Source organism: Dicentrarchus labrax, unplaced genomic scaffold (genome assembly GCF_905237075.1).
Source record: "Dicentrarchus labrax unplaced genomic scaffold, dlabrax2021, whole genome shotgun sequence".
Taxonomy (NCBI): Eukaryota; Metazoa; Chordata; class Actinopteri; family Moronidae; genus Dicentrarchus; species Dicentrarchus labrax.
Genome location: NW_026136720.1, coordinates 2,413,244 through 2,434,529, shown reverse-complemented (window position 1 = coordinate 2,434,529; position 21,286 = coordinate 2,413,244). Strand labels below are relative to the sequence as shown.

The 21,286-nt window shown below is 40.7% G+C and overlaps 4 protein-coding genes and 1 long non-coding RNA gene across 5 annotated transcripts in view; 2 read left to right on the top strand and 3 right to left on the bottom strand.

Moving 5' to 3' along the window:
- Positions 1-18,883, top strand: part of LOC127353582 (E3 ubiquitin-protein ligase TRIM21-like) — a 44,329-nt gene extending 25,446 nt beyond the window's left edge. The window contains exon 3 of the transcript XR_007881317.1: positions 18,545-18,883. The gene's annotated coding sequence lies outside the window, so the exon portion shown is untranslated. The remainder of the gene's footprint in view (positions 1-18,544) is intronic.
- On the bottom strand, positions 420-1,901 carry LOC127353888 (Fanconi anemia core complex-associated protein 24-like). The gene is given in 5 exon segments (XM_051383479.1): positions 420-757; positions 759-773; positions 1,096-1,251; positions 1,329-1,471; positions 1,895-1,901. Coding segments are annotated over 5 exon segments (561 nt in total). The 3' UTR covers positions 420-517.
- Positions 3,875-4,968, bottom strand: LOC127353594 (uncharacterized). The gene is made up of 3 exons (XR_007881318.1): positions 4,886-4,968; positions 4,062-4,184; positions 3,875-3,978 (listed from the first exon to the last, which is right to left on the bottom strand). It is a non-coding gene; the product is annotated as an uncharacterized LOC127353594 (long non-coding RNA).
- On the top strand, positions 13,496-18,883 carry LOC127353577 (probable E3 ubiquitin-protein ligase TRIML1). The gene is given in 5 exon segments (XM_051382911.1): positions 13,496-13,515; positions 16,818-17,359; positions 17,362-17,707; positions 17,709-17,952; positions 17,954-18,883. Coding segments are annotated over 4 exon segments (1,647 nt in total). The 5' UTR covers positions 13,496-13,515; positions 16,818-16,824; the 3' UTR covers positions 18,476-18,883.
- Positions 18,884-19,467: 584 nt separating this feature from the next.
- LOC127353887 (Fanconi anemia core complex-associated protein 24-like) lies at positions 19,468-21,198 on the bottom strand. The gene is made up of 4 exons (XM_051383478.1): positions 21,192-21,198; positions 20,626-20,768; positions 20,393-20,548; positions 19,468-20,070 (listed from the first exon to the last, which is right to left on the bottom strand). Exons 1-4 carry the CDS (start codon positions 21,196-21,198, stop codon positions 19,816-19,818), a joined length of 561 nt encoding a protein of 186 aa, XP_051239438.1. The 3' UTR covers positions 19,468-19,815.
- Positions 21,199-21,286: the final 88 nt, after the last annotated feature.

Below are 21,286 nucleotides of genomic sequence, written 5' to 3'. Positions count from 1 at the left end.
ACAACATTTTTATTCACAAACTCTATGTATATCTAAGTTTAAATAAATTGAAGCCAAACTAAGAAGAAAACAAGAGGGAAAATAACTCAAATGCAGTGAGAGGTTTATCTTTTGGATTCAAACTCATAAACAACAACAAGAACATCAACAGTGATTAAAAAGAGACAACTGATGCTACAAATATTTATTTATTGTGGAAGCAAAAGTGCAAACTAAAATACAAACAGAGAACCACACAGGGCAGAGAACTCAGCGGCCCAATCACCAAACCTAAATCAGTTTCCAAGTATTTTCAGCCCTGTTACCAGCGGGGCTCTGTGGACGGCACTGTTGGTCCTCAACAGTCAAACAAACAAGTAAACAAATATTGTTTGTTACAGTTTAAACACAGCAATGTTGGATTTTCTGTCATTGCAGTCTTTCAAATAAAGAGTTAGTGTCCATGTGAGCTGAAGCGTTTCTGCATTATGATTCAATCCAAACTTTCCTGGTTGAGTGCAGACCCAGAGTCGGACCTTCAGGTTCCAGCAGCAGTGGCTTTGTGGAAGAAGTTGTGGATTTGTTGAGCTGCAGCATGACCCACGATGGGCTCCAGCTGGGCGGGGGCGGCGTTGCAGAGCTTCTGGATGCTGGAGAAGTGCTGCAGCAGGGCCAGAGCTTTGACCCTGCCGACCCCGGGGACCTGCTGGACCAGAGCCAGGATCAGCGGGTCCAACAGCTGAGACGAAGTCCTCCTCCTGAAGGGGTTCTCCCTGACCCCCCCCACCGTGAACCTGGAGACAATTAGAGCAGGTTGGAGAACTAGCACCAGACAACAAAGTGTCCTGCTACAAGAGGTTTCAGTAAGACAGCTCAGGTTTACCCCAAAGGTCTGTGTTTGACTCTTGTGCGCTGGTAAGTGACTTCCTGTGATACAAGAGAAAAGGTCTGTGCTGCAACAATCCCCTGATACTAAGATCTAACACTGATCTTCCCATCCACTCACGCTTTAATCAACTCATAGATTTAAAAGAACATACTGGACATTTCTGTAATGTGGAGTAAGGATATTAAGACAAAAAGAGAAGTGCAGCTTTCTTGTTTTTCACTACTTACAATCTGAGTGATGAGCTGTGAGGCTTCAGTCTGCCCGCTGACCGGCAGCAGAGTCAGGCCGAGGTCAAACACCACAAACTTCTGCACAGCGGAGAAGTACTGCTCACTGAGTCTGGTGTTCTCCACCAGCACCAGCTCCTGGAAACTACTGCTGCTCTGTACAACAGGACGGACACAGATCACGTCAGAGGCGTTCAGCCAAACTGCTTCGTCAGCGGTCTCATTAAACTCACGTTTCTGTAGCGAACCAGTTTCCTCTTGTAGCTGTTCCCTGCAATGATGTCGCACTCAGACACGTAGAGGATGCAGCTTTTGTTGGGCAGGTGGAAATCTGCCACACCGAGCTCCTTCTCAAACAGGATCTTCACGCCTCCACCTGCGGCAGCAGTAGAGCTTGTTAGTGACAACGTTTTCTTTACATGGAGACTTAAAAAGTCCTGATCACACAGCGGAGGCCACATAAAGTAGTACAGTACAGTACCAACAACAAGCCTGGAACAAAAGCTGTGGAACTATTATTTTCATTCTCTAATTACTTTATCCATTAATCATTTTATCCATAAAATGTCACAAATGCTGACATATTAAAAATCACAGTCCAAAACACAAAACATATTTACTATGATATCAGTGAAGAATAAGAAAAGCAGAAAATATTGAAACATTTTTGGTGGGTGGCTGTCTATCACGCAGAACTCCATTCAGAAATCTTGTTAAATACTAATCCAATGGTCATAAGACAATAATATTAAATGTTAACTTGTAACTCAGAAGACTATTGTGGCTCTTTAGTGTTCACCCTTCATATCGGCTCCAATAATATCCACTGAGCAGCGCTTCCTGCTGTAAAATCTCTAATGTCCCACAGTTATTAAAGAGTACGCCCTGTGGACAGCCCCGGTGAGCAGCGTGGACTCATTTCATAACTTGTCTTTATATTCAAATTAATAAGAAGAATTTCACAATGACAACTATGCCGAATTATAGACTGGAACTTGTTGAACAGAAAAGGTTTACATTTATATTCCTACAAGATTTATTTATTCGCTCTGAAGAGAAACAAACTTAGAAATCACTATTTTTTGAATGGGCTCTGGCACAAATGAGTTGTCTCCATGGAAACAAAATGACACAAACGCTAGCTAAAATGAGAGGGAATACACATAAATCACACACTCACATTAACACATGGTCTCATAATACTTCTATTTACTGCTGCTTGGAAGTTTTACTCAAATGTCATTTGGAGATTTACAAACTGCCCAAACAGATCTTGTATAATTGGAAACTTTAACATTTGCACATCATTTCACAGCGCATATTAACCTAATAGAGCCATTACAGTTAATAGGAAGACCTTATTTAAACAAGAGAGATATGATTATATGTTGTTGATTTGATTGAACTCAGCAACAATACCATAGTCACTTTTAAAAACCATCATCACTCTCTTTAGCTTGAACTACGTGTATAGTCCTCATATATATACATATAGAAATATAGAAAAAACCCAGTGCACCATCATCGTCTTTGGCAGGTTGAACTTCCCCAGCTGCCGCAGGAAGTACATCCTCGGCTGGGCTTTCTTGGTGAGGGAGCTGATGTTCTCCCACTTGAGGTCCTGGGTAATGATGGTACCCAGGAAGCTGAAGGACTCCACAGAGTCAACTGGGGAGTCACACAGGATGATGGGGGCGGATGGGGCTGTGTTCTTTCTGAAGTCCACAACCATCTGTTTTCAGAGTGTTTAGCTGTTCTGGCTACACCAGGTCACCAGATGGTCAATCTCCCATCTGTAGGCAGGGGTGGACTGGGACAAAAATTCAGCCCTGGCATTTTGTGTCCAGACCAGCCCACTACATTATCAGCAGACACTACATAGAAGTCCACAAATCTTGCAGCATCTCCTCTCATGCATACTACAAAGGAGAGTCATATTCCTTGATAGCAGTTAACAAATAAAGCACGTAACTATGAACTCAAGGACTAAAACTGACAGCTATAGCAATCAATCAATCAGTCTTTATTCATTATAGTGTCAAATCACAACAGAAGTTATGTCATGACTAGGGGTGGGACGAGACTAACGGGAAGAACCCTCATGCTACCCTTTCAGTTTTTAGTCTGTGACTGTGAAAATCTTTTGGTGTAAGCCCAGCATTAGTTAAAAGCAGACTGGGACAATAATAACAAAATCTCCTGACAAATAATCTAAATAGAAACATATTACAGACAGTAGCAGCATTAGAGCTGAAACTCATTTGTTTTAATGGTGACTCAGTCATTATGGAACCATAAAATAATGATCTATAGCTGTGTGAAAAAGTCTAAGACATGAATTACAGGTCTGAATAGATATGCATTCTCATATACGTGTATGTGCACATGTATATATTGCCCTACTTCCTCGTCCGCAGCCAGCCAGCTCCACTCCTCACCAAATTCATGACCTGCAAGAAACAGCAAACACAACTTGTACTCAGTATCTGTGTACTGACAAGTATATGTAGCCATGTAGCCTTTCTGAGATGTAGTGTCACTTAGTGAACAAATGTATCTGTCATGAAGGATGACTGAAGTCTCAAAAGAGCCCTAAGGCCTACCTGCATAACTGTTCATTGAACTTAAAAGATATGCAGATGTTTGAAATTCAAATCATCAATATGAAAATCTTCAACCAGGAAATAATCCTAATCAAACCTTTTGTTTCAATCTGAGACAAAACAAGTTGCATAATAACCTCACAAAGTCAAGACGAAGCTCTCTCTGCATTCCTCTCACCACATGAAATAACCCAGTGAATGATGGAGGAGACAAAGCAGGTCCTCAAAAGGGGACAGAGGGAAAACAACTCCTTAGGCTCTCATATATAGGGTGGTCAACCTAAAAGAGACATGGAAACATTATTAAGTCATCATCACAAATCAAGTATGAATTCATATAACATTATAAGACACATGACATACTCAACCAATCAGAGACGTCTCAGTAGCCAAACAGTGGTGAAGTGGAGGCAGAGAGAGAGCAAGTCCTTGAAAATGGACGGAGGGGGAACAACTCCTCAGGCTCTCACATGTCAAGTGGTCAACCTGAGAGATTATTGGATACATTATTCATTCTGAAAAATAAAGACAATGTTTTCCTCTGTCCTGAACCTAGAGTTGAAAACTTTTTGGATGGGCTTTTCTTTTAAAACTTTTTTTTAATTATTATAATTATGAAGTATGAATTTATATAATATTAAAAAATACATGATAAACTTTGGTCCCAAATGAGAGAACAAGTCCACATATAGAACAGAGGGAGAACGACTCCTCAAATATATCAGAACAACCTGTAATGGAGAATAATTGATCATTTAGTGTACATGATCACACCATTAAGGATCAACACATAAGCACAATAAAACTTCTAAAAGCATCATTAAAATGACAAATAATGAATTACTACATCCATAATGTGTGATAATAACAATAATATTAAATATTTCTCGCCTTATCAGTGGAGCAGCTTTTTAAGCAGCTCACTCTTCTCTGCAATCTATCACAGAGTCAGAGTCCAAGGCCATGAGAATGTCTTTCTCTGTGGCCATCAACATAAATGCCTCCAGTTTATCAGATGAGAGCTTCTGAGTCTGTTTTTAATAAACTTCAAAATTGAAAATGTGCTACAGGTTTACTTGTATTTTGTGCTAAAATTCAAAGTATCTCATCTGTAATATGTTGTCACAAGTATGCAGTTAATGAGGTCCCATCACATTCAATGGAAAAACCAGGCTAACGTTACTCACCATGTCTGCCTCCACTCGCTCGTCTCCCGGCGCAGCAGCACCTGCTGGGGTGGTGACCCCGGCACCAAATAGGTCTGTCAATGTCCAACATTTAGCAGCTTCCACCTCCAGAGACTTCAGCTTTTTAAGTCGCAGTGTTTCAGCGCCACCCGGGCGTTTCTTACGGTTATCCATCTTCAGCTCAGCAGCAGCCCTTCCCGCCACTCCCATGCCATGAGGTCCCGCCCACCCTGGTTTGTGTTGTGATTGACAGCACTGATTGATTGACAATGACAAACATAGACCAATAATATGTGTCGATGCTGGCAACACACTGCTAGCCCTCTGTAGCCAACTGGCCCAACTGGAGGGAATTTAGAGAGAGAAAGAAAACAAAAAAAATAGCGGACCGGTCCGGACCACATTGGGTCAACGGCCCACCGGGACGATGCCCGGTATGCCAGATGGCCAGTCCACCCCTGTCTGTAGGCAGACTCATCTCCATCAGAGATGAGCCCAATGAGGGAGGTGTCATCCACGAACTTCAGGAGCCTGACGGACTGGTGACTGGAGGTGCAGATGTTGGTGTACAGGGAGAAGAGCAGAGGAGAAAGAACGCAATCTTGGGGGAATCCGGTGCTGATGGTCTGAGAGTCAGAGACATTTTTTCCCAGCTTCACGTGCTGTTTCCTGTCAGACAGGAAGTCTGTGATCCACCTGCAGGTGGAGTCAGGCACAGTGAGCAGGGAGAGCTTTTCCTGTAGCAGAGCTGGGATGATGGTATTGAATGCAGAGCTGAAATCCACAAACAGGATCCTGGCATAGGTTCCTGGGGAGTCCAGATACTGGAGGATGAAGTGCAGGGCCACGTTTTACTGCATTGTCTACAGACCTGTTGGCTCTGTAGGCGAACTGCAGGGGGTCTAATGGCGGGCGTTAGCATGAACATGAACGAGATGGATTATTTACTTTCTAATTAATTTTCTTTAAAGTCATTGGAGGAAAAATTGGAAGTAAAGAGATTGGAGACACATCATCCAAACTACTGTACAAATAACACAAAAGGACAAATGAAAAAATCTTTTTTTTGTGTTACGTGGTTTCAGCTAACAGACTGGCTAACAGCAAGTGTAGCTAATAATTCACTTTTCTGTTTCCCATGTTTGCTGTTTGGAGGAGACACGACTTGGACCCAACAAGGAATTGTGGATATAAAATATTTATCTGACAAAATAAGGAAACATGAATGCAGCACGAGCCACATTGGAAATAGCGTAAAGCTGTGATTGCTTAATGAGGGTCACTGCATCCTGTACAGAGACACAACGAGCTGTTAAATCACTATCATGGATTGTGGACTGTATTACATTTTGTGGGGGACACAAGCTCTCCCAGCAGCGACCAGTTCTCTTTTTTAAACAGTCAATTAGCTGATCACCTGTCAAACACACAGCAGCTTTGACTGATTGATAAGATAGATTACTGTTACTTAATGACGCACACTGCAATAACAAAACCTGCTCGGTGTCTGACCAAGTCCTTGCTTCTGCAATCTGCTCAAACAGAGAGAAAAACACATCTGGATCCCGATCATTAAATTTAGGCAAGAGACGAAAGTTAGCAAAAACATCTGGAGAACCTGACTCCAAAGATCTTCCTTCCTGTCGCAACATATCCCCAGAAAGCTTACCATCTCTGACTAGTCCCAACTTCTGCTGCTCTGTCTCCTGTTTCAAACGCTCAATCGCCACTTGCTTTTCAGCCTCCAACTTATGCTTTTCTATTTCAATCTTTTGCCGTTCTAGTTCCAACCCTGATTTCTCTTTATTATGAGAAAACTGCAATAAAAGCAATTATTTTCTCTGCTCAAAAGTTGAGTTGCCTGAAAAAAGTGAATGTGCAGCTAGCGATGGACCAGGCCCCTCTTGCTTAGCCACCAGCACCCCTTTCTCGACTAACTGCAGTTTTACCATTTGCTTTACAGTCTTCTTACGTCGTCTATCACCAATCACTTAGGTCAAGGTCATATTCTTCAGCAATCTTTAGAAGCTGATCCTTAGTGCAACGATCTAAAAACCCCTCACTCGGAGCAGAGGGGCAGCCAAAACATACCACACAAGAGGACCAAACAATCTCTTCTGCTAGCTCCTAACTGCCTACTCATGGCAACACCTGCTAACTGCAGGACCAAACTCACCCTGACTGAAACAATCAAATCAACCAAATCTTATCCAAAATGCGTCTCCCCAAACAAAGAATGTGCCAAATTTAACACACGCCTCAGCCAAAACCAATGCACTTGCAAACAAATAACCCTACATCAACCAGGGTACCAAATAATGGCCACAAACAAATCAAATTTTAACCGACAAGCCCCCTCTTGTCACAAACCGGGCCATACAGCCATGACAAAAGGACGGAGATGCACACAAAAAAGCCAATTAACAATTTACTTATTAAGAAAACAATCCTTAAACTTAACTAACAGTAGTATGTGAAATCAGTGGGATCAGTGGTGTAAGTGAGTGCATGAGTTCTGTGTTGTATTAAGATGAGGGGCTATTGTCTGGCCGGCTGAAAAATTCCAAGACTCTCAAGAATTTAAAAGGATTGCTTGGTCATTTGCTGGAAGCACAGGCTATAGAATTTGAAAGGCTCATTTTCAGGTATCCATGTTTGTTTGGTGATGTGCCTTCCCGCACTAACTGGGTGGAACACGATATTGATGTGGGTGATGCGCAGCCTATCCATCAGCATTTTTATAGAGTTTCTCCTGAGAAACGTAGATATTTAGATGCTGAGGTAGGATATATGGTTGAAAATGACATTGCAGTGCCATCCTCATCAAGCTGGACTTCTTTCGTTTAAGGAATGCACCTGCAACTTTTCAGCGTCTAATGAATCGTGTTGTAGCTCACTTACACCACTGATCCCACTGATTTCACATAATACTGTTACTTTAGTTTAAGTATTGTTCTCCTAATAAATAATTTGTTAATCGGCTTTGTTGTGTGCGTCTCCCTCTGTTTTGTCACAGCCGTATGGCCCGGTTTGTGACACCAAGTACACGTCTAAGACCACAGATTCTCTCAAAACGAGACAGGCCCTGGAGAATTTTTTGTGCTCCATATCTAAACTGCTGACCACAGATGACAACCAGCCACATCCAGCGGACACAGCTGCAGCGGCTGCAACGCCTCCCAGAATGCAGCACTCTGATAATGTGTCAGTAGCCGTACAGTGCTGCCACATAATGGTCGAGCAGTCAAAGGCTCGCTTTGAGAAAGGCAGGCACTTGGTGTCTTTCGAACTTATTGACCCTGAACTTCTTCTTTATTTTTGGTACATGGTACCACACAAATTGTTGTACTTTTCTATATTGTGTTGTAGCGCAATTGGCATGTGCTGATGTGTACAGAGGAGAGAGAGAGAGAGAGAGAGAGAGAGAGAGAGAGAGAGAGACAGATTTTTTTGTTATTGTATATAGTAGAATATGTATTATCATTCCATATTCCGGTTAAATAAAATGTCTATGAGAAAGTATTTGTGCAATGTCACTACTGTAACTACTACAGCCCACAAAGTGGTTCCTAAAAGAACCCTTCTGAGGGGGATCCTTTTTGGACTGGGGTAGGATGTTATCAGAATCAGAATCAGAAAGGTTGGAGCAACGTAACAGGCAGCAGGCAGCTTTCGTGCATGCGCACTGAATCCAAATGTTAGGATTATTGTGGGCCTAAAGAGAGACATTAAAGTGTTGTAGCCCTCTGATCCACAGATAAAGTATGTTCTTCCATGGTTGACCTGTTTTTCTGACTGTTGGAGCACGTTATAGACTTTAATCTGAGAAAAACTAAAATTAAACTAAGTCAAAGTCTCCAGTAACCATAAGGTTCCCTGACAAGTCTTTGGTGCTTTACTCCAGACTAAATTGACATTTGATTTCTCCCATCAAACCAAAAGTACGTCACTAATCCGGTCAGACCTGAAAGGTAACAAAGCCTCACCTGTAAAGCAGAAAGAGGCGGAGCAACACTGGAAAATCACAACAGTTTTAATTCCACATTCTTCAAATGAAATGAAACATTAATCTGAGTGAAGGCAAACCTGCAGTCGAGACAAATCTCACAGTTTCTCTCAATAGAACAAGTTGACTTGATCAGGCCTTTCTCAACAACACAGCACAGTCTCTGCCAAACACTGGTGAGTACAGCTGATAATATTTACTGTTTCAGAAACAACATTAATATAAAACTTAAGATTTACTCAGACAGGATATTCCATTGTTTTCATTTCATGTTTTCAAATGGAAATTGAAAAGTGAAAGAAAAACCCAAATACTTCAAAATTACTTCCTGATATTTCAGTTAACCTAGCTTGATATTTTTTATGACTGATCAAGAATTTCGCAATTATCCTTTTAGTTTGTCACAGTTTTAATTTCATCCTCACAGTGTAGATATGTCGGCTGCCAGCTGTCTGCTGACTGAAGATCAGTTTCTGTGCTCCATCTGTCTGGATGTGTTCACTGATCCAGTCACCATACCATGTGGACACAACTTCTGTAAAACCTGCATCACTGAACACTGGAATATTAATGTCCAGTGTCAGTGTCCCAACTGTAAAGAGGTTTTCAGAAGAAGACCTAAACTGAAGGTCAATACTTTCATCTCTGAGATGGCTGCTCAGTTCAGACAGTCAGCTCAGCAGAAAGGAAAGAAGGCCGAGCTGGGGAAGACAGAGGCTGAAATTCAGCAGATGATCCAGAAGAGACGACTGAAGATTCAGGAGATCAAACGCTCAGTGGAGCTCAGCAAGGAAGGTGCAGACAGAGAGATAGCAGATGGTGTTCAGGTCTTCACCGCTCTGAAGGAGTCTGTTGAGAGAAGCCAGGCCGAGCTCATCGACACGATCAAAGAGAAGCAGAGAAAGACAGAGAAACAGGCTGAAGACTTCATCAAAGAGCTGGAACAGGAAATCTCTGAGCTGAAGAAGAGAAGCTCTGAGGTGGAGCAGCTCTCACAGTCTGAAGACCACCTCCACCTCCTCCAAAGCTTCCTGTCCCTGAACGCTGTTCCATCCACCAAAGACTGGATAAGAATCAGCACCCGTCCACCTTCATATGAGGGGACTGTGGTGAGAGCTGTGAATCAGCTGGAGGAGACGCTCAGTAAACAGATGAAGAAGCTGTTTGAGGTCGAGCTGAAGAGGGTCCAGCAGTATGCAGTGGATGTGACACTCGATCCTGATACAGCACATCCTGGGCTCATCCTGTCTGATGATGAGAAACAAGTTAAACATGGTGATGTAAAGAAAAATCTCCCAGATAATCCACATTTAATACTGGTGTATGTGCCTTAGCAAAACAGAGTTTCTCTTCAGGAAGATTTTATTACAAGATTCAGGCTAAAGGGAAGACTGACTGGGCTTTGGGTGTGGCCAGAGAGTCGATCAACAGGAAGGGAAAAATCACACTGACTCCTCAGGATGGTTACTGGTCGATATGTTTGAGGGATGAAAATGAGTACTATGCTCTTGCTCTCCCACCAGTCCGTCTCTCTCTAAAGTCTCAGCCTGAGAAGGTGGGGGTGTTTGTGGATTATGAGGAGGGTCTGGTCTCCTTTTATGACGTTGATGCTGCAGCTCTTATCCACTCCTTTACTGGCTGCTCCTTCACTGAGAAACTCTACCCATTCTTTGGTCCCTGTCCTCATAATGGGGGTAAAAACTCTGCCCCAATGATAATCTCTCCTGTCAATCACACTGAGTTGAGTAGAAAAGATTGACATAAACCGATCGCATTGATCAGATTATCAATGTGTTTTATTTGCTTTTTTTCTGTTAATGTTTTTCTTTGCTGCTTCCAAGACTTCTACAACACACCAATCCTACTGCACTGATTGATCTTATCTAATGTCAAATTTATATTCTAATAACTGCATTACCTGCTTTCAAGACTGTTAAATCATTAGAAAACACTGTGCTTATAAATAAGAAGCATTTTCATGTTCTTTAAATGTCTGGGTGCCAAATTCAAACCATCTGTCTCAGTATTTGTTTTACTTATATTGACCCAAGGGAGAGAGAAGAAATACAGGTTGCTGATATGTGAAAAGATCAAATAAGAGTTTGTAACACGCCGTTTAAAAACACATTTTACAGTACAGCCCCGAATCAACCACTCATATTAATACTGAATGAGGGGCGGTACATGCATGAAGCTGTGGATTTAATGTAATGAATTATTGATTGCTGATGGACGGCGTATACACCGTTTTTATGATTCTGCTCAATGTGTTTTCTTTACGTATTTTTGTCCATGTCTTTCTTTGATGTGTCACATTGCTACTTATTACTACAGCACACCAATTTTACCAAACTGATGATATTATTTAATCTTGTGTAATCCATTCTAATAACTGCATTACCTGCCTTCAAAACTGTTGAATCATCAAAAACAATGTGCTCATGAATAATTTTTTCATTGTTTTTTAATTGTCTGGGTGCCAAATTCAAACCTTTATGTTTTCTGATCATTGTATATATAAGAAGTGTTGCATACTGACACAAATTACTGTAGAGCCGTTTCATAAATGAGATAAAAAAAAAAAAATTTTCTGTTTTCATTTTGAATTAATATTATAAAGCAAAATAAAGTTTTAACTTTATCTGATTTATTTATTTTGTTTAAATTAGTAGTGAGACATTAATCCAACCGGTTACAGACTCTGCCTTCATCACATTAAAAGTTGCTTTTTAATGGACATTTCAATGTACATGTAGTGAAAGTAAAGAATTAAACCATTATGAACACAATAGAGCAAACAGGAGAAAATGTCACTCAGTGGTACTGATGATACTTTGATAGTAAATATTATAGTATTTACACTGTGTTCCAAATTATCATGCACATATGATTTCAATTAAAAAAACATTAGATTTGTTGTTTTTCAATGAAAGTTTTCAATTGTGCTGCTTCCCAAGTCTGTTTAGATCACTGACAACAATCTCAGACAGGTTTGTCTCTATTAGTTTGCTAATTAATGGGAAACTACTTAAGGATGTTGTTCCAAATTATTAAGCAAGTCACAGGTTTCATGCAATATAGAGGAAAAAAAAGATCTTTCTGCAGATGAAAAGCGTGAAATAGTGCAGTATCTTTCAATAGGTATGAAACCACTGGATATTTTACCAAATATTAATCGTCCTATGAAAAGATTTGTGTCTGATTCAGAGTGCAGACGGGTTTGTTCAGATAAAGGCATGTTAAGGAAAGTTTCTGTAAGGCTAATTCATCGTATTCAGAGAGCAGCTGTGAAAAAGCCACTGATGAGCAGTAAAAAAGGTATTTGAAATTGCTGGTGCCTCTGGAGTCCCAAGATCCTCTTGACACAGGATCCTCCAGAGGCTTGCTGATGTGCATAAAGCTGTATTTCGGCCACCCTTAAACAATGCCCACAAGAAGACATGATTGCAGTGGGCTCAAAAATACATGAAGACTAATTGTCTAACAGTTTTATTCACTGATGTATGCCGCGCTACACTGGATGGTCCAGATGTTCTGGATGGCCACCATGTCCCAACAAGCCTGCGACGTCAGCAAGGAGGTGGTGGAGGGGTGTTTTGGGCTGGAATCATGGGAAGTGAGTTGGTAGGCCCCTTTAAGGTGCCTGAAGGTGTCAAAATGACCTCTGCAATATATGTGGCGTTCCTAAATGCCCATTTCCTGCCATGGTATAAAAAGAAGAACCGTGCCTTCCGGAGTAAAATCATTTTCATGTAAGACAACGCACCACCAGAATCAGAAATATTTTAATAATCCCCCATGCTGCAACAAATACCATTAAGGCCTAGGCTGCTATGGGCATTAAGGGAGAAAGAATCACGGTGTGGCCACCATCATCTCCTGACCTCAACCCTATTGAGAACCTGTGGAGCATCCTTAAAAGGAAGCTCAAAACAGCAGCTCTGGGAGGCAACTCGGGCATCCTCAAAGGAAATCCAGGCAGAAACTGTACATGGACACACAAGTTCAATGGATGAGAGAGTTGTTAATGTGATATCAAAGAAGGGCTCCTATGTTAATATGTAACTCGATCTGTAAAGATGTTTTTGATTTAAATAGCTTTGATTTGAGAAAAATTATCCCCTCTAATGCCAAAAATACAACAGATTTCGGTTTTCAATCCTTTAGAAACTATTAAGTGTTTTGAAACTCTGTTTTGCATAATAGTTTGGAACACTGCATTTTGAGTTATTTTGCAAAAAATGCCATTATCATCATTGGTAACTGTGTTTAATAAAATCCAGATTAGGGTATAATTGTTGAGAAATAAAAAATCCTATTTACTGCCAATTATATTGACTATTTAGTAAAGAAATAAAATAAATAGTATATGCATAATCATTTTGAACACAGTGTATGAATTATTTTATTAATTAATTATTAACCAATAAACCCAATTTGTGACTCTGTTCCCTGTCCAGATAACCTGAAATGACATATGTCCTGGCTAGTTCTGTAAAATAAAACCATTTGTCTAAAAATACAATAATATTACCAATATAAATGACTATAACTATTTTATTTCAGTGCAGCAGACAGAATATTTGTTCCTCCAGATGGAGGATTGTGTACATTCAGAACAGTGGTGAGTGTTGTTAAAGGACCTTGAGGGGGTTTTAAAATCACATTTGTTGGAAAATCAGATATTTAGCTCTGTGCCTTGAATGTAATGGTAATACATTAGTAATGGTAATACCAGAGATGTTCACAAGTCTTTGGTCACGAGTCCAGGTCAAGTCTCAAGTCTCTAAAAAATAAAAGTCATCTGTCTCTTCTGGTTGTAATGAGCCTGCTGCTATCCGATCTACTAAGAATACTGCACAGCTAAATCTAAGAAATTCAAAGCATTTACTGTATTATTATCACTCCTTTATCTATTAGCATACAGTATCAGTACTGATTAGTTGTTTGTTATATGATCACTTTAAACAGGCTATTGCAATGCAATATGAAGAAAACACACAATGAATGCTTTCCTTTAAAGGAAACTGTATTCTTCCAACATGAACATATAGTTACAGTATATCTTGCCCCCTATTGTGCAGGCTCAGTGGGACCATAATAAGAACAAATCTAGAAAATGTTACACCTCACCCAGTCAAAGACATTGTAATTAACATCATTCCAATTAGTGCAAAACATCACACTTTAGCTAAATGCAAACAACGCGTAAGCAAAACACTTAAAAGTATTTTAAACACTTGTATATTTACATCATATTAGTTTGATTTTATTCCTATTTATCTTATTTATTCTATTTATAAGGCCAGTTTAGGAGTAACCAGGAGACATTTCACTGCATGTTACCGTGTTGTTTAATTACACTTGGCTCTAATGACACATTCCTCTATCCTCTCACTCAAACTCAGTGTAATGGTAACCTGGTAAACCTGTAACATTAACGTTACGTGGTCAACAATCAACTTGTAACCTGCCTGTAAGCCGACAGTATAACTATGGATTTTCCTACAGTTAACGTTAGCCAGTAGATGGTGGCAATGTAACGTTAGGTGATTAACGTTACCCAACCTTTTTTTTTTACGTCATATCAATGCCCCTCAATGCAAACAAGTGCGTCAAGCAAACTAACATTCACTCATCTATTCAAATATTCAGTTACAAAGCCAGTAGCAAGCTCAGTGAACGTTACATGATGCTGAGCTAACCGTCCATATGCACTAATGTGACTGATCTATCCGGGTGAGTTTTCAGGTGCCTGATAAAATTTGATGTGGTGGATCCAGCATCCTTGATTCGGGTACTGCAGACTTTGCAGTCAGCGCTCCTTTTGTTGGTGCCGTCCTGTTTGAAGTTCTTATAACCAAATGTAATCACAAATAGTACAGCAGCAGCTGCAGGTGTGCCGCCAGTCGCCATAGTCGTCATCCGAGGTACTAGTGCGTGAGCCCGCGAGGCGCGCACCCAATGCGTGATATGGTTACTATGGTTACCATGAAAAAAAAGGAAGGAATCACATTAAGCTCGTCAGACGTTTCAGAGTTTCCTCAATATTAATACGCCAAAAAAGAAAACATAATGATTGTTCACGAGCTCCAAAACACGAGTCTGAGTCGAGTCTGAAGTCTCTGTGTGTGCGACTTAAGTGCGACTCGAGTCCGAGTCACAAACTCGAGTCCCCGTCTCTGGGTAATACATTAGTAATGGTAATACATGAGAGGCACAAACTGGGCCGACATTAAACCATCAACTAAACACAGCAATAAACACAGAGAATAATGTTGACTAATGATCACAGAGTTCAGAATCTGTCCATTTAAACAACACTGGGACTAAATAATGACAGGAAACTGTCAGTGATGAAGCTAATGAGTGATACAAACTGGCTAAAAAACCAAATGTTGAACTCAGTGAGGTTTAACTCACCTCACCTATAACACTGTTGTATTTATTATTGAACGGACTGACACACACATTCAGAAAGACCATAATAATGTGGTCTTAGAATAAAACCCAAGTTGAAATGAACTATAATTATTCTTTAACTATAAAGTTCAAATAATTGAAGTCTGCTTTAACTGACTAGACCTGACTGTCTGAACTTTGGCCACGAGCAGTTTTGAGACTCTTTTCTGACAGAAAATGACACGTTGGACAGAGCTGGGACTGTTGTGTGAAGTTGTTGGTTCATTTGCAGATATCTGGTCAAAATATGCACATTTAAAGACTTTTTAATTAACTGCCAGAAAGAAAGTCCATTTTAGTCATTATTAAATAAATAAATACATAAATATGGCAATAATTATATACACATTTATACATATAAATATATAAATGAAATATATAGATAAGTCAGTATAGTTCAATAAATAAATGAACAGGTTCTGATTTATAGAAAGACTTACAATAAGGACTACTTTTACTCATTTCAGGGGGCTTTTATGATGATGTGATATGCAAATGAAGGGGCATGGTTAACTTCAGTGACACATTTCCTGGAAATGAAAGTGAAAGTTTGTCTGAAGACAGCAGAGCTGCAGTGGAGACAAGTCTCTCTGTTTGTCTCTGAAGACAAATTCAACTGAATCCATCAGGTTTTTCTCAACTAAACAGCAGAATCTCTGCCAACCTCTGGTGAGTCCACTGCCCTACAGAGCTTGTTACAGTCTGTTATAGCACATACAGATAGAAGGAAGGAGCTAAATCCAACCAAACAATGAAAACACACCACAGAAACTAGTCCTGCTGAAAGCTAACTAGCCTATTAGCTGTCCTTTAGATCCAAAGTACAGAGTACAGTATGTGATCATCTGACAACCTCTGTTATTGCTTATAAAGGAATAAAACTGACGTTTTACAGCTTCTAGCTTCCTGCTGTCTGTCTCTGGGAGGCAGTACAGCTGATAATATTTACTGTGTTTCAACAACCGGTATTAACACAAAACCTGAGCTCTACTCAGACAGGAAGTTCCACTCAGGGCCCTATAGTATTATATTATTCTATTATTCTATTATTTAATGTGTGCTGTGTAATGGAGGGATCAGACTGTGTTTTTAGGGTTTAAAATGTAATTGTACTGTGATTTTACAGATTTAAATAATATTAACAAGAACCAGAGGGACTGGGATGTTATTACTGCAATGTGTAAAACATCAGATTAATTCATCATTGATTTATTCTTTTTAATATTGTTTGAATAACTAACAAACAGTTAATAGCCAAATATTACAGTCATATCAGTGACTGGCAGCAGTTAGGGATCAAACAGAAGTCCCCTTCAAAAATGATGTAAAACCACAGAGAAAGAAAGACAGAGAAATACTCCTCGACTCTCTCCTTTTATGTCACTGATCATAGATTATCATGATTTATTAAACAAATAACCAAAAGAAATGCAATTACATTTTCTTTTCTTTTTATCCTCACAGTGTAGATATGTTTGCTGCCAGCTGTCTGCTGACTGAAGATCAGTTTCTGTGCTCCATCTGTCTGGATGTGTTCACTGATCCAGTCAGCACACCATGTGGACACAACTTCTGTAAAACCTGCATCACTGAACACTGGAATATTAATGTCCAGTGTCAGTGTCCCAACTGTAAAGAGGTTTTCAACACAAGACCTGAGCTGAAGGTCAATACTTTCATCTCTGAGATGGCTGCTCAGTTCAGACAGTCAGCTCAACAGAAAGCCAGCAGCAGCAGCTCAGAGCAACAAGTTTCCAAACCAGGAGAAGTTCCCTGTGACGTTTGCACTGGAACCAAACTGAAGGCCCTGAAGTCCTGCCTGGTGTGTCTGGCCTCCTACTGTGAGACTCACCTGGAGCCTCATCTGACAATGTCAGGCCTGAAAAGACATCAGCTGATCGACCCTGTGGAGAACCTGGAAGACAGGATGTGTACGAAGCACGATAAACTGCTGGAGCTGTTCTGTAAGACCGACCAGATGTGTGTCTGCATGCTCTGCACTGTTTTAGCCACAAGACACATGATGTTGTTCCTCTGAAAGAAGAATATGAAGGAAAGAAGGCTGAGCTGGGGAAGACAGAGGCTGAAATTCAGCAAATGATCCAGAAGACACGACTGAAGATTCAGGAGATCAAACGCTCAGTGGAGCTCAGTAAGGAAGGTGCAGACAGAGAGATAGCAGATGGTGTTCAGGTCTTCACCGCTCTGAAGCAGTCTGTTGAGAGAAGCCAGGCCGAGCTCATCGACACGATCAAAGAGAAGCAGAGAAAGACAGAGAAACAAGCTGAAGACTTCATCAAAGAACTGGAACAGGAAATCTCTGAGCTGAAGAAGAGAAGCTCTGAGGTGGACCAGCTCACAGTCTGAAGACCACCTCCACCTCCTCCAAAGCTTCCTGTCCCTGAACGCTGCTCCACCCACCAAGGACTGGACAGAAGTCAGCGTCCGTCCACTTTCATATGAGGGGACTGTGGTGAGAGCTGTGAATCAGCTGGAGGAGACGCTCAGTAAACAGATGAAGAAGCTGCTAGCTGAGGTCGAGCTGAAGAGAGTCCAGCAGTATGCAGTGGATGTGACACTGGATCCTGATACAGCACAGCCCTGAGCTCATCCTGTCTGCTGATGGAAAACAAGTTAAACATGGTGATGTAAAGAAGAATCTCCCAGACAATCCACAGAGATTTGATACTTGTGTTTATGTCTTAGCAAAGCAGAGTTTCTCTTCAGGAAGATTTTATTACGAGGTTCAGGTTAAATGGAAGACTGAATGGGTTTTAGGAGTGGCCAGAGAGTCGATCAACAGGAAGGGAGACATCACAGCGAACCCTAAGAATGGTTACTGGACGATATGGTTGAGTAATATAAGTAAAAATACGTACTATGCTGCTGCTGACCCTTCAGTCAGTCTCTCTCTGCAGTCTCAGCCTGAGAAGGTGGGGGTGTTTGTGGATTATGAGGAGGGTCTGGTCTCCTTTTATGACGTTGATGCTGCAGCTCTTATCTACTCCTTTACTGGCTGCTCCTTCACTGAGAAACTCTACCCGCTCTTTAGTCCCTGTACTAATAATAAAGGTAAAAACTTTGCCCCTCTGATCATCTCTACTGTCAATCACACTGAGTAGAACAACCATTTGATTTTCTACAGAAAGATTCACATTATTTAATGTAATAAATGTATATTTATTGGTGAGGTACAATGTTTAGATTGAGTTTTTGAGTTCTGATCAATATGGGTTATTTTTTTCTTTGATGTGTCACATTACTACTTATAACTACAACACACCAGTTTGACCACACTGATTGATATTATCTAATGCAGTCTAATTCATTTGAATAACTGCATTACCTTCCTTTAAGATTGTTAAATCATTAGAAAACATTGTGCTTATAAATAAACATTTTCATGTTCTTTAAATGTCTGGGTGCCAAATTCAAACCTTTTTATTGTCTGATCTTTGTATATATAAGAACTGTTGCATACTGACACAAATTACTGAACAAAAGCTAAATAAAGTTTTGATTGTATTTGATTCATTTATTTTGTTTTTGATTGATATCAAAGCTGAAAAACAGCTGATGGTGTTTCTAATGAGAACCAAATCATGTGATTAAAAATAGCATCAGCTGATGAGCTCCATTAGCCCATCACCTCTGAGATAGTTGGTAGTGTAAGATAATGTAGTGTTATTGAAGGTTTGTGTTGGAGCAGCTGATATGAACACTAAACCAGTGCTACTAGTTTGTAGAGAATAAGTGACATCTGAGGACGCCCTCTAGTGGAGTTCATAACAAACTGCAGCCTGTGGCCTCATGAGGACATGCTCTTAATAAATAACTACAGTCTGATGCTGAAGCACATTACATCAATGCAGAATAATGAGATCTACAAAGTCAAAAGTATTGTACTTCAACATTGTGGTGACAAATGTTTTAAGGTTTAATTTTACAACATTTTTATTCACAAACTCTATGTATATCTAAGTTTAAATAATTTGAAGCCAAACTAAGAAGAAAACAAGAGGGAAAATAACTCAAATGCAGTGAGAGGTTTATCTTTTGGATTCAAACTCATAAACAACAACAAGAACATCAACAGTGATTAAAAAGAGACAACTGATGCTACAAATATTTATTTATTGTGGAAGCAAAAGTGCAAACTAAAATACAAACAGAAAACCACACAGGGCAGAGAACTCAGCGGCCCAATCACCAAACCTAAATCAGTTTCCAAGTATTTTCAGCCCTGTTACCAGCGGGGCTCTGTGGACGGCACTGTTGGTCCTCAACAGTCAAACAAACAAGTAAACAAATATTGTTTGTTACAGTTTAAACACAGCAATGTTGGATTTTCTGCCATTGCAGTCTTTCAAATAAAGAGTTAGTGTCCATGTGAGCTGAAGCGTTTCTGCATTATGATTCAATCCAAACTTTCCTGGTTGAGTGCAGACCCAGAGTCGGACCTTCAGGTTCCAGCAGCAGTGGCTTTGTGGAAGAAGTTGTGGATTTGTTGAGCTGCAGCGTGACCCACGATGGGCTCCAGCTGGGCGGGGGCGGCGTTGCAGAGCTTCTGGATGCTGGAGAAGTGCTGCAGCAGGGCCAGAGCTTTGACCCTGCCGACCCCGGGGACCTGCTGGACCAGAGCCAGGATCAGCGGGTCCAACAGCTGAGACGAAGTCCTCCTCCTGAAGGGGTTCTCCCTGCCCCCCCCACCGTGAACCTGGAGACAATTAGAGCAGGTTGGAGAACTAGCACCAGACAACAAAGTGTCCTGCTACAAGAGGTTTCAGTAAGACAGCTCAGGTTTACCCCAAAGGTCTGTGTTTGACTCTTGTGCGCTGGTAAGTGACTTCCTGTGATACAAGAGAAAAGGTCTGTGCTGCAACAATCCCCTGATACTAAGATCTAACACTGATCTTCCCATCCACTCACGCTTTAATCAACTCATAGATTTAAAAGAACATACTGGACATTTCTGTGATGTGGAGTAAGGATATTAAGACAAAAAGAGAAGTGCAGCTTTATTGTTTTTCACTACTTACAATCTGAGTGATGAGCTGTGAGGCTTCAGTCTGTCCGCTGACCGGCAGCAGAGTCAGGCCGAGGTCAAACACCACAAACCTCTGCACAGCGGAGAAGTACTGCTCACTGAGTCTGGTGTTCTCCACCAGCACCAGCTCCTGGAAACTACTGCTGCTCTGTACAACAGGACGGACACAGATCACGTCAGAGGCGTTCAGCCAAACTGCTTCGTCAGCGGTCTCATTAAACTCACGTTTCTGTAGCGAACCAGTTTCCTCTTGTAGCTGTTCCCTGCAATGATGTCGCACTCAGACACGTAGAGGATGCAGCTTTTGTTGGGCAGGTGGAAATCTGCCACACCGAGCTCCTTCTCAAACAGGATCTTCACGCCTCCACCTGCGGCAGCAGTAGGGCTTGTTAGTGACAACGTTTTCTTTACATGGAGACTTAAAAAGTCCTGATCACACAGCGGAGGCCACATAAAGTAGTACAGTACAGTACCAACAACAAGCCTGGAACAAAAGCTGTGGAACTATTATTTTCATTCTCTAATTACTTTATCCATTAATCATTTTATCCATAAAATGTCACAAATGCTGACATATTAAAAATCACAGTCCAAAACACAAAACATATTTACTATGATATCAGTGAAGAATAAGAAAAGCAGAAAATATTGAAACATTTTTGGTGGGTGGCTGTCTATCACGCAGAACTCCATTCAGAAATCTTGTTAAATACTAATCCAATGGTCATAAGACAATAATATTAAATGTTAACTTGTAACTCAGAAGACTATTGTGGCTCTTTAGTGTTCACCCTTCATATCGGCTCCAATAATATCCACTGAGCAGCGCTTCCTGCTGTAAAATCTCTAATGTCCCACAGTTATTAAAGAGTACGCCCTGTGGACA

Coding starts and splice junctions, on each gene's coding strand:
- LOC127353887 (XM_051383478.1), bottom strand. Junction 20,549..20,625: donor AACTGGTTCGCTACAGAAAC/GTGAGTTTAATG, acceptor CCTGTTGTACAG/AGCAGCAGTAGTTTCCAGGA. Junction 20,071..20,392: donor CACAGCTCATCACTCAGATT/GTAAGTAGTGAA, acceptor AATTGTCTCCAG/GTTCACGGTGGGGGGGGCAG.